This window comes from Pleurodeles waltl, chromosome 4_1 (assembly GCF_031143425.1).
Source record: "Pleurodeles waltl isolate 20211129_DDA chromosome 4_1, aPleWal1.hap1.20221129, whole genome shotgun sequence".
Classification (NCBI taxonomy): Eukaryota; Metazoa; Chordata; class Amphibia; order Caudata; family Salamandridae; genus Pleurodeles; species Pleurodeles waltl.
The window spans coordinates 980674084-980690709 of record NC_090442.1 but is presented as its reverse complement, the minus strand read 5'-3'; the positions used below and the strand labels follow the sequence as shown (position 1 = coordinate 980690709).

At 44.2% G+C, this 16626-nt stretch overlaps 1 protein-coding gene across 1 annotated transcript in view; it reads left to right on the top strand.

Annotated features, from left to right (window-relative positions):
- The window catches only part of LOC138288300 (lysosomal alpha-glucosidase-like), an 881508-nt gene that overhangs the window by 740874 nt on the left and 124008 nt on the right, over positions 1-16626 (top strand). Inside the window, exons 21-22 of the mRNA XM_069229744.1 lie at positions 5069-5118; positions 6409-6567. Of these exons, the coding sequence (XP_069085845.1) occupies positions 5069-5118; positions 6409-6567 (209 nt within the window). The remainder of the gene's footprint in view (positions 1-5068; positions 5119-6408; positions 6568-16626) is intronic.

Here is a 16626-nt window from a genome sequence, read left to right as displayed (position 1 = left end):
CGTCTGGTGTGTGTTGGTGGGGTGGGGGAGCCGTCTACCGGTGACAGGGAAGAAATTCCCTGTCACCGATAGGGCCTACCACCAGCCACGAAAACCATGGTGGTAGGCAGGCTCATAGTGCTGCCGAATGTACTGTGCCAGCCGCCGGACTGGGAATTCACATCTCCGGCCCAGCGGCTGATACCAACATGGCAGTATGAGTGGAGAGGTGGCCGGTTGGCTGCAGCCAACCCGCCATTCTTATAATGTGGCAGTATGTACCGCCAACCTGTTGGCGGTACTACCACCACATTAACACTTACTGCTGGGGTCGTAATGACCCCCTTAGTGTTTAACCTTCTCACATTGCTTCCCAGTGGTAAGTCTCAGCATGTTGTTCCATCAGCTGGCAGCACCCAGGTTTTAATGATTGCCCTGATAAAGTCACATGGCGGGGATGAAATGTGTTGGCTGGTATACTCCTTGTCTATTGATGAACAGTATGGAAACATACCTCACCATCCCCAAATGATCTTTACTAGTGGTCTGTTTAATTGTTTTGTAATAATGTAATAACTAATTATTTGTCTGTCTTTCCTTCATTGGATTAAGTTACATTGTGCTGTAGGGAGTATGGGGGCACTCAGACCTTTGTGACTGCACCCAATTTTCAAACTAAGTGATAGATCTGTGGGGCTAACGAGAGCCACAACTGCTGCATTTGTATCCTATGTTCTGTAACACTTAGACCATGACATGTAGCTTTTCACTATCCCAGCCATGCAGTTCAACAGATCTCTAACCCTTTATCCAAACCTAACCCCATACCTAACCAAAGCTTCACTAGCCAAATCCTCAAGGTTAACCATTGCCTGTGAAAATGAGTTCCTCCTTGGTTCATTGTTTGTAAACATGCCTTATGTGGAAATCCTGAAACAAACGGCATGGATCCTGCTCTCCTGGGCCTACCATCAACGTTCATACTCTAACTTTTAGTTATTTCATAGTCATGAGAGTTGTAGCAAGGCTGCCATGCGTCCTAATTCAAGCAAGGAAAATGGGTCCTAGTCCCCAGCTTTGATAGCATAAGAAAAACAATTATAATTGTGGTGTGTTAGAAATGGGGTCCCTAGATGGCCGTCAGAAGGCACTCTGTACAAGTTGGGGCCCTCACTCTAGTCAGGGTTAGGGTAAGGGAGTCATACTCCTGAGATAACCCCTGCTCACCCCCTTGGGAGCTTGGGACGAGCAGTCAGGCTTATCTAAGGTGCAATGTGTAAAGCATTTGTACTCCTACACAGTAACATAGTGAAAACACCACAAAAGCACTCAACACCAGTCTAGGAAAATAGCCAATATTAATCTGAGTAAAACAAGACCAAAATGACAAAACTCCAACATACACATTTTTAAAGAGTAATCTTAAGGGTAGCTCTTAAAAACACAATAGCTCTGTAGCATGGCCATTTTAATTAAAACTCCATGCATGTTATTTTAGCACACTAGGCCTGCCGCTGTGCACTTTAACCTAGATATATTTTATTCAGTTTCATTTATTATTTTAACAATAGTCACATTTGCCGTCTTGTTTTTTTTCTTTCTATCTAGCTTTTCTTTGCTTAGGCAAGCACTGTGTTCTTAAACAAGCACTCTGTGCTTCTCTCAAGGCTTCAGTGAGATCGGTTGCCGGTAAAAACTTGGTAATGCTTTGTCTCTTGTATTCATAGAAACACACACATCCTTACTTAGGGACATTTCCTCAGAACATCAGTTGTTTTATTATAAAAACACTTCCCTGTCCCATACACATTAGAGGGAGATTCCAGCCAGATGACCATGACTGTGTGCTGATTGCTGAACTCTTCACTACAGCTGCTTATGCAAACTTCAGGCCTTTGCTCATGTATAGGGGATGATGTCTTCCCAGGGGAGCCTGAAGGGCAGAACTAGAGCTTAACATGCTGTGCTCTAATATAGCTTAGGTAGGAAGTAGTCCATTGACTCTAGTGACAGCATGGTAGCGTTATTTCTATGCTTTACTCTCCTTGTCACAATTTTAATCCTGTCCTGCTTTTATCATCCTGGTCCTGGTTATTGCAGTACATGCTTTATTATCTAAGATGCAGTTGCTTCTTTTAAACCTTATTGAAACATATACTGCCTCTGTTTGTCCTTGTATATGTGAGACTAATGTAAATGAGAGAAACGGATGAGATCTCAGTGACCACAATTTCCCTGAGGAGTCAATTGTGTCATGCACTAGGCTGCCCAATCATCCCTGCTCTTGGGTAGAGATGAGGCACTGCGAGGTAACAGGAGCAAAACCCAGATTGGGGTGACAGGTGTCACTTGTAGTGGGTTAGACTCAGTCTCCCACACCGGAGGCAATTCTGCAGCTCAAATCCAGTATTCTCATTAGAATAATGAGAGCCTGCGCGACAGCTCTAACTGGGGCTATCACAACGTCATTGATGGAGTTGTTCCCAACAGTCCAATGCCACTCACGAGGGAGTGCGGCTCCGGTCACAGAGTCGCACGGGCCCCCAGGTACAGTACCTTTGGTAACAAGGAAACAGCTGGTGCACAGAGTCAGGGAGGTGAGGTGTTGTTGGAGCCTGAGCGGTGTTGGTTCCTTACTGCCACCAGGGAGGTGAGGTGTTGGTTCCTTACTGCAGGGGAGGTGAGGCTTTGGTTCCTTACGGTTGCAGGGGAGGTGATGTGGCATTGAGATGAGGTGTTGGTTCTTTGCGATCTGGCGTGGTCGATGAATCCAGAGGGTCAGGATGCAATGGAATGACCTCTCAGGGTTGTGGTCACACCACAGGCCAGAGGCACCGTGGCAGAGTCAGGTGTCACGGATGTTGGTGACACAGCAGTCAGGACTTGCGATGTCATGGGACTTCAGCGGCGCTGCAGCGGCATCAGACCTGTGGCATCCGTCGCAGTCAGCACACTTCAGTGGGGGCCACAGCTTTGGTTGCAGGCAGCACCATGGAATCAACGTGCAGTGCTGGTTCTGGAGTTGTCTGGAGTCAGTGTGCCTGCTTCTTCTTGTTTTCAGGCCAGCTTTCACTCCCAAGGACCCAGGAACTGGAGTGGGCACCACCTGGTGAGTCAGGGTCCTCAGCAAAAGAACCCAGAGGCATGTAGGTGAAGTCTTTGATGCCCCTGAGACTTCTTAACAGGAAGCAAGCTCAGTCCAAGCCCTTGGAGAAACATCACAGTCAGGATACACAGCAAAGTCCAGTCTTTGTCCTCTCCAAAGCAGAAGCAGCAACTGCAGGCCAACTGAGCAAAGCACACACAGCAAAGGGGCAGTACTCTTCAGCTCTTCTCCTTGGCAGAGTCTCCTCTTCATCCAAAGTGTTCTAAAGTTGTGGGGTCAGCAATCCAATACTTATACTCATTTCTGCCTTTGAAGTAGGCAAACTTCAGAAGGAAAGGGTTTGTGGATAACAAGACTCTGCCTCTCCCTGTCCTGGCCCCAGTCACACTCCATGGGATTGGGGACTGCTTTATGTAAGGGCAGGCACAGCCCTATTCAGGGGCAAGTATCAGCTCCTCCCTTCACTCTAGACCAGGAAGAGCTATCAGGATATGAAGGACACACCTCTGCTCCCTTTGTGTGACTGTCTAGAGTGAATTCACAAACAGCCCAATTGTCAGTCTGACCCAGACGTCTATTCCTCAGCCAGGCAGAGGCACAGGATGGTTAAGCAAGAAAATGCCCAATTTTGAAAAGTGGCATTTTCAACCTTACAATTTAAAAACCAACATCACCAAAATATATACTTTTGAATTGTGAGTTGAGAGACTCCAATCTCCAAATCTCTATCTGCTTCCAATGGTATTCCAAAAGATATTTCAAGGCAATCCCTATGTTAACTTATGGGAGAAATAGGCCTTGCAATAGTGAAACATGAATTTGGCAGTATTGCACTATAAAGACATGTAAAACACACTAGTACATGTCCTAACTTTTGAATACCCTGCACACTGCCCATGGAGCTGCCTTTGGCCTACCTTAGGGGTGACTTGCATGTAGTAAAAGGGAAGGTTTGGGCCTTGCAAGTGGGTTCTCTTGCCAGGTTGACATGGCAAATTAAAACTGCACCCACAGACGCTGCAATGGCAGGTCTGGGACTTACTTACACTACTGGCTACTCATGTGGGTGGCACAGTCAGTGCTACAGGCCCACTAATAGCATTTGATTTACAGCCCCTGGGCACACATGGTGCATGATACTAGGGACTTACTAGTAATTCAATATGCCAATCATAGATAGACCAATCACCAATATAATTTAGACAGAGAGCATATGTACTTTAGCACTGGTCAGCAGTGGTAAAGTGTCCAGAGTCCTAAAGCCAATTGAAAGAGGTCAGAGAAAAGTAGGAGGAAGGAGGCAAAAAGTTTGGGGATGACCCCGCAAAAGGTCCAAGTCCAACATGGTTCAGTATTTCCTTCACTCCCCTTGGCTCCAATACCACCGCACAACTACACTTGCTTCACTAATTAAAGATAGACTCCTGAAAGTCATATCTAGAAAATATGGAATGGCTCCATCAGTCATGGACCAACTTTGGACTTCCATACTTCAACACTGTAACATCACTACTCCCTGACAATAAGGGGTCTGTAACTTGAGTGTTTTTAAATGTATGGCATCGTTTAAAATTAGTAGGAGTCAAATGCATAGCTCCCTTAATAGTGCAAGGGAGTTACAAAGAGACGAGAGCTTGGGAGACAAGAGGGGACATGGAAGTGTGAGTTATTAAGACCGTGTACTTTATTAGGTCGGCTTCTTCTCGCGTATTAATAGCCACAACAATACCTGTGCGTATTGAACGCTTTAAGAACAAAAGTCAGCAGGGGATTCCATGACATCAGAGCACTCGGGGCACGTTATTCTGCATACTGTTATAATCCATTCTGCCTCCTTCAGTTGAGTACACAATTTCCCTTGCTGCAACAATAAACTGTGCACGCCGTGTCCCTGCGCTTGTTAAGACTGCTTAAGGCTCAATTGTTTTGCATTCCTAGCTGGTTGCCACAAGCATAACGTACACCCTTTTTATGTATTGACAGATCCCATTGAAAACGGAATATATTTCTTGGCTGAATATAGATTCAGTAATGTAAGTATCAGCCAGCATTATTTGCTCAGGTATGGATTCCCTTTCATCGCTGCAGGGTTTATTTCTGCCATAAAGATCTAAGTTTATAAATACAGACTTGTTTTGTGTTTTGCCAAGAATTGGCAGGCAAGAGATTGTACTGTGCGCACAGACATGATTCATTTCTTAAATTGCCTTAATTCATGTCGGAGATGGTAAAATTAGACTGCAGTAAGAAGCATGTTTCAAATTGTTTGCTAAATATATACATTTAAGCCCGCATGTCACTTTGTGAAGGAGTTCCCTTCATAAACGATATACGTGTATGGTGGTGGTGGGCGACATCCGCATAAAAGCAGCGTTGAGTCACTTTATAGTCAAGAAGAACAGCTTGTACATGATGCGCATTAAACAGTTCATAAAAAGCAGGTGACATTAACATTTTATGTATTTTTCCGGATCATTCTACTTTGAATCAGGAGAAAACAAGTGCCTGGTCTATAAACACAGTTTCCACTAACTGTGGTATTCCCCGTGTAACCACTCTACGAGTGTGAGCTGGTGGATGGTTTACGTGGAGTAATAGTATCTGTGGGCAAAGTGAAAAAGGTGTAGATCCTGTGATCTTTGGTGCACAGAGCTAGAGTGGCGGCCAAGAAGTGGGCCATGAAGCAGGATCAGCAGGTCTGGGGCTTGGCTAAGGAGAGCCTATTTTGTTGGCCTTTAGCCTGCAGGTGTGTATACAATGTGTTCCAATCAACTGATAGTTAAACCGATATTTTAAAGCACAGAATGCGGATATTTGATAACATCCACACATTGTGGGAAGCTTCCACACTGTAATCACTATTCACGGACTCTTCCACCATGTCAGGGCTTTGCTTCACAGAAGCTATATTTATAGAACTGGAACAAGATCCATAAAGGGCCGCTTGGGAGTAGCAACAGTGGGAAACAACTTTTGTTCCCCACTGTTGCTACCTTACAGCAGCCAATAACCAGATTTAGATATTGGTTTGGTGACAGTGGCTCTCATTGAGAGCTCTACATCACATATAGAATTATAAATGAATATCTATCTATTTCACCTGACATTATGGCCAAATGAATTAGTGAACAAGAGTATCTGACACCTTCTGCTGCAAACTCCAAGGGTCAACGTCTGATAGTTTACAGGGTCTGGGGTATTAGTAGGATACAGCTGAAATATCTTCCTCCCGAACAATGGTATGCGAAGGAAAATAAAGAAACTACAAATGCACAGCTAACAAAGACTGATTACTGTGTGATGTTTTTATGATTTATGTCCAGGGTGTATTAAGAACGACCATTGTTAACAATGGATACCATGAAGTTGATGCTCTCACCTACCGCACTATTCAAGTTTTTGGTTTGTCCTCAAGACCTACCTCCATTACTGTGAATGGGAGCCAAGTATCCAGTAGTGACGTAGACTACACGGAAAATAGGGTAAGTGTTAGTAAACTGGCACTGGTGTGTGCTTCTTGACATGAAAAGGGATGTGGGGGGTTCCGTGGGTGATGTGGACTATTGATTTAATGCAAACTAATGTTTTAGTTATCTACCGCCACAAAGTGGCCAAAACAAGAATGAGCGCCTCTGAGCTCCTGTCTCCAGTACTGATGTGACATTGATGAAAAATGTATGCTGTACAGAAGTAATCCTTGCTCACCTCTAGCATGTCTGCTTTTATCCTGTAAATTACAGCTCCCAAACCTCGCTCTCTACCCCACTCTCTCTCTATTTTCTTCTCTCTCTCTCCATCTCTTTCTGTGTCTGTTTGTGTTTCCTTTTGTGTTTCTCTTTTACTTCCTCTTTCGTTTTCTTTTAAGCGTGAGGCCTACCAGATAGCGCAGTTGTCTGGTTTGCTTAAGACATCTTGGAGACATTAGGAAAGCTTTCCTGAGAATGCATTCCACCTATTGCTTACCATCAGCTTTCTAATTTGTAACTCAAATTTGCTTGCTTTCTGTTTGTTGGCTTAGTTTGTGTTAGACTGTCCAGCATAAGTTTGTCAATCTGGTGGACAATCACCTGTTCACTATCGCTCCTTGTATTCTTCCACATGTGCTCATTTCTGTAAACAGGCATTTCAGTCTTCTTCTTATCTTTCTAAATTTGCTTTGCCCAAATGTCAGGCTCTGTCTTTTGAGGGAGCTTGGTGTTTACTTTTCTTTCTCTGACTTCAAAATGAGAGGATCTATGTGAAAATCCTGCTGCGCACCCAGGTGAGAGGGTAGGCTGTATAATGTTATTTGTTTGACGACACAGCAAAATTTCAATGTCTGTTAATGAACTGTGAAAATATTTCAGAATATGTCAGAATTAGGAAAGCACAAATGAAGCACATTTCTTTGTAATCCTGAAGTGTGGTGGAAACAAATACTCTGATCGAATAAAACAGTCAATACACTAGACAATTACATTTCCAGAAATCATTTGTGTGCTATATAGTTTTTCCAGTGACACTGTATATCTGCGCAAATGTAATGGTCATTTCAATTGAAAATGTGTTGTCTCTAATGCCAATGCACTACCACACCATACATACTCCACTTTATGCCATTCCAATCCACTCTGCACTACTCCATGCCACTTCACTCTACTCTGCACCTCTCTCTCTGTACGCCACTCCACTCTGCATCTCTGCATTTTATGCCACTCTACTGTATTTTGAACCAATTAGCTCTACGCCACTAGATTCTACACTACTTCACTCTACGCCTCTCTTCTTCACTCTGCACCACTATAGTCTTTGCCAATCCACTCTATGCCACTCTACTATACTCTACTTCATTGCGCTCATCGCCACTGCACTCTACAACACTCTACTCTGCAATATTGCACTCTGTGACACTGAATTCTATGCCACTGCACTCTTTGCCACTGCATTCTATGTCAATACTGTACACTGAGACACTGCACTCTACTCTCTACGCTACACCACTCTATGCCCCTGTGCTCTATGCCACTCTACTCTACTCTGCACCACTGCACTGTGTGCAACTGCACTCTACGCCATTATACTCTGCACTACTACACTCTGTCACTCTGTGCCACTCAACTCTACTCTGCACCACTGCATGCTAGGGCACTACACTCTAGGCCACTCTTCTCTGCACAGCTCTAATCTACTCTGCTGCATACTATGCTGCTGAATTCTATGCCTCTGCACTCTTTGCCTCTCTACTGTGCACTGCTCCACTCTACACCAATCCACTCTATGTCACTCTACTCTGCAACACTCTACACCAATGCACTCCACTCCACTCAGTGCAACTGAACGCATCTCTACCACACTCAACTCCTCAAATGCCACTCTACTCCATGCCACTTCATTTTACACCGCAGCATGTTATGCCACCCTTCTTTACGCCACTGCACTCTACGCCACTGTGTTCTGCTCTGCACCTCTGTACTCTATGGCATAGCACTCTACGCTACTCTAGTCCACTCTACCTCTATGACACTGCACTCTACACCATTACACTCTATGCTACTGCACTGTACTCTACAACAGTCCACTCTACTCTATGCCACTCCACTCCCTCCACTCACACCTATGCAAGATCTGTTAGCTTTGTCAATATTTTTTGTCAATGTTGTACAGCAGGCCACCTGCTGTGCAGCATGACAAAGTGTAAGAAAAAGTGCTGTGACGCAGTCAGTTCTAATTATAGCGCTTGTTAGGGTCGAGCGCATAAACGCCCCAGAGCCTGTTATAATCTCTCCGTGGGCTTTTAACCTCGCCCACTCTTGCTATTCATTCTTTGTTTGCTTGTCTTAAATGCTTCATTTTTAATGGTGCATTTTGTGAAATGTCCCTCCTTTGTGTGCTGAGTTCCCTTCCCTGGTGCATTAACTATGTGAACATTTCTGAACATTTCTGCTGGCCATCACACTTTGTCACCCCTCCTCCTGTTACAGTGTGTGATGGCCCCTCCTCTGGTTTCGGGTTGTATTACATCCCAGCCATAATCCTTTCTACATATTCAGGCAAGGAGCTAATAACTCTCACGCTTCTGGCAGTGGTGGTGCTTTGAATTGGCTTGTTTACCTTCCAGCCATGCTGCACAACAGCCACACAGCTGTACAACATGGCTTAAAAACATTAATAGTGAAATAGTAGAGCTATTTGACTCCATCAATGTTTTCTTTGCAGTGTTGTACATGCAGCTGCTCTGCTGTACAACATGGCTAAGAAAATCAATAAAAAAGCAAATAAATCCCTTTTTTTAAATTATAATTTTTAACCATGCAGCATGGCTACCAATTATTACCCAAAGTCGACAATGCCAGTGCTGTACATCAGGAACAAAAGGCAATAGCGGAGCCAATAATCTCAAAGGTGACACATATTGGCTTTATTCTTTCTCTTCTGTTTTTCTCTTTCCTGTCTTTCTCTTTCCTTCTTGCTCCTTCCTCTGCTTAGTACTCTCTGTTTCTCATATATATATATATATATTGCACAACAAACCGGCGTATGAAGGCTGTCCTTGGGCGGGCCGATACAGGTTGCAGTAACCCTATTCATCGAAGCAAAAACCTTCTTTGTGTAAAGAAGAGTCCAGACTCCATGGCACTGCCAAGCGTTGTTTAATACAAAAATAGAACTGCAGAGATTGTCACCATCACATTTCAGCCGTAGCCTTGTTCAAGGTAAACATTGGACTCTTCTTTATACAAAGAAGGTTTTTGCTTGGATATATTTATATATATATATATGTGTGTGTGTGTGTGTATGTATTTATATAAGTATAGATATATGTGTGTATATATATATATATATATATATATATATATATATATATATATATATATATATATATATATATATATATATATAGATATGTCATAGAAATTCAGCAGTTATAGTTATGGTTAGCTCAAGTAACTATAACCTGTGCACTAAGGTAACTATAACTCGTGCCATTGGAATGCACATATTACATCATTCATGAGATCTTTGATAACATAATTCACAATATCAATGTAACATTTGTAATACAATTATTGAAGAGAAAACTGTATATGGTGGGGCCGCGAGTTACAGTTACCTTAGGGCACGAGTATCAGTAAAGAAAAGATGGGGTGCTTCCTATTTTCCTTCAGTCAGCATTGGGGACAATTTTATTTTGAATAAGGAGGGGCATGCAGCCTCCTCCATGAGCCATGGAAAGGCCCTGAGGACACCATCCCCCAGGACAATGTATTTTTTATGGGGAGAGGGATGTGGGGTCCACTTCCACACGCCGTCCAGAGGCACGGGGAACCTCATCCCTATGGATCTGATGGCAGCTGTGTCCTGGGGACCTCATCCCCCCGGATATTGTTGTTCTATGCCTGCAAGAGCAAAGGCAAGGGTAACCTCAACTCTCTGGTCGCTCTATTGTGGGCAGGGAACATAGGTGTGCTCACAGCTGGTACAAGCAGAAAGAAAACTGCTCCAAGCCATGCAAAAGCAAGGCGGCTCATGCTGGCTCCCAAGATTGGTGCTGGCTGGGGATTTGGCAGGGCCATGGGACTCATGTGCGTCCCACCGCAGCCCATAACATATGAAAATGCATAACAGAAAATGGGCCAAATCCCTCCAGCACTTAAGGTGGGTCGTGACTTGGGAGCATGCAATGGCCACAGTGGCCTTGGGGTTTCTCCTGCAGCCCCCAACTGCATATAAAACATGGTATCCCGGATGGTACATCCAAAGTATAATTTAACATTTTTTAATAATAAATGAGCTGCATTAGACCCTCATTGTTACCTGCTCCCTGCCATTAGTGTCACATAATGCCCTCTAAGGGCTGATTTACATATTTTCCCTATTTGGTGGTTCCCTAATCTGGCTTGGGGCACCATCAACATGTTATAAAATTCTTGTAGGGTGCTGCAGGGAGCAAAGTAGCCCCCAGGGCAATTTAAAAATAAACTGTTTCTTGAGCCATTAAATGCATAAGGCTGCATTTTGTGGCTTGAAGAATGCCTGAACACATATTTTTCGTTTTTGTTTACAAAAATGCGTTATATTTTGGCAGTGATTATTATTAGTTATTGCCATGTATGTACATGGAGGCACATTGGATTATAGTTATAGATAAATGACTGTGTTGATTTACTGACAAAGCCCATTAATCATCACATATATGTTGATATGCTGAACCCTTGAGAAAGCTAATAGACCCACTTTTTGTATTTTGCTGTACTGACCCTTGGACAAAACCAGCAGGTCTGTCTTACTTACTTACATCCTTTATATTGTGACATATCACTCTGCTGTGTGCAGTATGGTGTATGGTGTTCACAGGGAAAGTGCAGGGCCTGGCCACAGACCAGGCCCTACACTCTACCCTGCCACACACGTCCTTTGGCCGTGCCTGGCAGGGGGTTGGGCATACGTAGAGAGCTGGATGCAGGGCCTGGCCTAACCTCACGCAATATGTGGCTGAAGGCGCAGCTAGGGTTTGGGTGTCCATGGGGGTTGGGTCGAGGTCTTGGCCCACACCTTGCAAACCCTTTGAGTTATAGTTACTTTGGGCATGAGTAATTACTTAAAATAACTGTAACTGATGAATTTCAGTATTTTTCTTAGTTTAATATTCCCAAACTCCCACCACCCAAACGACCAAAGGCTGTGCTGAATCCTGTAAATAGTGGTCAGGCCCTGCACTCAGCACCCTGCAGACACCCAATCCTCCATTGCGTGCAGCAGAAGGTCAGCCCCTGCACAAAATCCCATTGTGCAAGTCACCTTCGGCTGTGCGCAATGAAGTTTGGACACCTGCGGGGGCTGGCGCACATTAGAGTTGGGCACAGGGCACAGGGCCTGACCCAATGCCATGCTGTGCAAAACAAAGGACATCTTACTTCATTTTAAAAAAATGTGGAAACACACTGAAGAAAACAGGTCAAAGTGATGTTATAGTTAAGAATTGCAGTAGTATCTTACTTTATATTTACGAACCTTAAACATTCACTGAAAAAACAAAAGTTAAAGAGATGTTACAGTTAGGTGCAAATGTCATTTAAAGCATAAAGTTTGAAACTAACCAACCTACTGAGATTCACTAGTTATAACTATTTCAGGTAAATAAAACTCATGCCCTCACCATGCCCTTCTTGTATCCTCATATATAGATCACGCATGACATGTTCAATGACTGCATGGATAACATACTTAATGACATGAATAAATTACATCATTGATAACAACAATGTGCATGGTGGGGGTATGTGTTATGATTACTTTTTTCAGTGAATAAATATATATATATATCTATGTATATATATATATATATACATACATATGTATATCTACAAACATACACATATATATATATATTTAGGTAAATATGTACACTAAAAAAACAATGGTTAAAGTTACATTATAGTTAGGTGTTCAAATGAGTAAAAAACGAATGTTGAAAAACCAAAGATTTTTTAATTTAATTCACCAGTTATGGTTTACTGAGCTTCCTATAACTTTCCTCCCTGCTATGCACTGCTTATAACATCATATATTACAATTACCACAGTACTTCGTGGAAGGGCCGCCCTGGGTCCCATGAAATTGCTGCAGTATCCACCACCTGAATATTATATATTTCTTTATTGCCTCTTTGGTCCCTAGGCTCTCAGGGTACTAAAATGGCGGACTGGAGAAAAAGTTTACTTAGCCAATCAGAATGTGTCAGTATTTTAATTGTCCCTACCCCCAAACTCCAGCTGAACCAATCTGACTCATACTTACATTTTTAACACCTTCACACCCACCTAGAGTTTCTCTTTAAATGCCAATTTCTTGAAAAGAACTGGACAGATTTATAACAAGCAACACAAAAGGATGATGGACGGAGTGCTGAACAATGCAAACACTCACCCCCAGTCACAGATCTGGGTTTAATCCATCGTTCTTTTGCGCACTATGCCACCCCAGTTTGGACCTAACCATATACAAACCAGTCTTGACCCTATTCCTCATGAGAACAGTCCAGCCCGAACTACCAAGCCAGGCCCTCCCTGTATCAGAAACCAGCATCCTGGGACCAGAGTCAGGGTATCACCCTTCATCAGCCAGGCTAGCTTGAATCCAGTGGCACAGTGAGCACAGGACCCACATCTGGGCATAACCTTTCTTCTTAGGGCAATTTTAGCAACACAAAAGAATGATGGACGGAGTGCTGAACAATGCAAATACTCACCCCCAGTCACAGATCTGGGTTTAATCCATCATTCTTTTGCTCACCATGCCACCCCAGTTTGGACCCATCCATGTACAAACCAGTCTTGACCCTGTTCCCCATGGGAACAGTCCAGCCCGAACTGCCAAGCCAGGTCCTCCCTAGACCCGAAACAAGCATCCTGAGACCGGTTTCAGGATATCACCCTTTATCCGGTCCCAGGATGCTTGTTTCAGAACCAGGGAGGACCTGGCTTGGCAGTTCGGGCTGGACTGTTCCCATGAGGGAACTCTGTACTCTGTCCATCATCCTTTTGTATTGCTAAAGTTGCCCTAAGTGGAAAGGGTATGCACAGGCGTGGGTCCCTTGCTCACTGTGCCAGTGGATCCAAGCTGGCCTGGCTGATGGAGGGTGAAACCCTGAAACCGGTCACAGGAATGCTTGTTTCCGATCCAGGGAGAGCCTGGTTTGGTAGTTCGGGCTGGATTGTTCCCATGAGGAACAGGGTCAAGACTGATTTGCATATGGCTGGGTCCAAACTAGGATGGCATCGTGAGCAAAAGAACAATGGAATAAACCCAGATCTGTGACTGTGGGTGAGTGTGTGCATTTTTCAGCACTCCGTCCATCATCCTTTTGTGTTGCTAAAGTTGCCCTAAGTGGGAAGGGTATGCCAGACGTGGATCCCGTGCTCACTGTGCTTCTAGATTCAAGCTAGCTTGGCTAATGAAGGATGATACCCTGAAACCGGGCCCAAGGTGCTTGTTTTCGGTTCAGGGAAGACCTTGCTTGGCAGTATGGGCTGGAACTGTTCCCATGAGGAACAGGGTCACAACTGATTTGCATATGGCTGGGTCCAAACTGGGGTGGCATGGTGAGCAAAAGAACAATGGATTAAACCCAGATCTGTGAGTGGGGGTGAGTGTTTGCATTGTTCAGCACTCCGTCCATCATACTTATGTATTGCTAAAGTTGCCCTATGTGGGAAGGGTATGCCCAGGTGTGGGTCCCTTGCTCACTCTGCCACTGGATTCAAGCTAGCTTGGCTGATGAAAGGTGAAACCCTGAAACTGGTCCCAGGATGCTTGTTTCCGATCGAGGGAGGACCTGACTTGGCAGTTCGGGCTGGACTGTTCCCATGAGGAACAGGGTCAAGATTGATTTGCATATGGCTGGGTCCAAACTGGGGTGGCTTTGTGAGCAAAAAAACATGGATTAAACCCAGATCTTTGACTGGGGTGAGTGTTTGCATTGTTCAGCACTCCTTCCATCATCCTTTTGTATTGGTAAAGTTGTCCTAAGTTGGAAGGGTATTCCCAGACATGGGTCCCTTGCTCACTGTACCACTGGATTCAAGTTAGCCTAACTGATGAAGGGTGAAACCCTGAAACCGGTCCTAGGATGCTTGTTTCTGATCCAGAGAGGACCTGGGCTGGAGTGTTCTCATGAGGAACAGGGTCAAGACTGATTTGCATAAGGCTAGGTCCAAACTGGGGTGACATCGTGAGCAAAAGAACGATTAATTGAACCCAGATCTGTGACTGGGGGTGAGTGTTTGCATTGTTCAGCAATCTGTCCGTAATCCTTTTCTATTGTAGATATATAACAAACCACAAAAAGAATGCTTTCTGGGTTAAGTCCTAACTTTCTGCCAAGTTTGGTGTGATCACATTCAGGCTTTTTTTCTGTATTAGACAGCAAATTTTCCTATGGGAATTATTGTGGGAAATCAATGTTTTAGGTTCACCCTTCTTTTCAGGTCCGTCTGACAGATCAGCATGAAACTTTATATGAAGGAAAGGAAGTGGGTGTACTTTTCTATTTGGACGTTTTTGTGCATATTCGTCAAATGTCGGCAAAGTTATTAGTAAAACAAAAAACACTCTCTCTTTGGAAACTCTGACCAGTAGAAGCTGCCACTGTGTAGCATGTATATATGTTTATATGTGCAAAACCAGAAAAGAAAGCGCTGCACTCCCGGAAGCTCCATGAAACAAATACATTTATTAGCAAAGACAGATTTCCTTCAGACTCCAAGATGCGTTTAGACAATCTTGTCTTTTTCAAAGTGGTATCATCTGTCATCTGCCCATCACAAATTCCGCCATGGCTTTTATACTGCATTCTGGGATTATGAGTTAATTGCCTTTCACACCTGGGAATCATTACGACTTCATATCCTGATTGTAAACTTGAACTCAAGTCTAACTGTAAATAATTCGATGTATAGTTTAAAGTTCATCACTTCAGAACATATGATGCTTGTAGCAGTTTGTGCATTTATATCATAGCCAGCATGAATCAAATTAATCAATGCATTTTCAGTTCATTCTCATTAAAGTCATAATTTTATGTGTCTTGGCACATAATTATTACACAAAGCGACCGGACCCCTCTATCACTGGGCCGTATCGCATCCAGATATCCATGAAGGAAGCATGCTCACCATGATGTTCGGATGAGCTTGTCCAATCCAGTTTAAAGCGGTGCCAGGCGCTGTTATAAGTCCAGACTTCTAGGCTCATATTTATACTTTTTGACGCAAACCAGTGCCGGCGCTGGTTTGCGTCAAAACATTTACCGCCAGCTAACAACATTCCAACGTGCCAGGCGGGCACCTTATTTATGGATTGACAAGGGCCAGCGCTGCGACCTGGTTAGAGTAAAAAAAAAAATACTCTAGCCGGGCAGCGCAGTCGAAGGGAAGAATGTGGATTGTGCATCAAAAAATGGAGCAAGTCAGGTTAGAGTCAAAAATCATGGCTGTAACCGGACTTGCGCCATTTTTTGATGCACAACCCCCATTGAAATTACCCCTGTCTTAGGAAAGACAGGAGTCACGCCCCCCTGCCCAGTGACCATGCCCAGGGGACTTCTGTCCCCTGGGCATGGTCAATGGGCACAGTGGCATGTGGGGGGGGGGGCACTTGAAAATATAATAAAAAAATTACCTACCTCAACCTACCTGTACTACCTGGGATGGGTCCCCCCATCCGTGGGTGTCCTCCAGGGGTGGGCGAGGGTGGGAGGGGGTGTCCCTGGGGGCAGGGAAGGCCACCTGTGGACTGCTTCCATGGTCAGAGACCATGGAAATGAGCCCACATGTCCCTTAACACCTGCCCTTACCCAGGCGTTAAAAAATGGCGCAAATCAGGCTGTGTGCCATTTTTTAAGGCCCACCCCCTCCTGTGCGTCAAATGAAATGGGAGTATAAATAAGGCACACATGCCTTAAAGTAATTTTTGGACGGGAACGCCTACCTTGCATGTCATTACCGCAAGACGGTTTCCTGCATCCAGAAAATGACGCACACTGCTGAATTTTTGATGTTCGC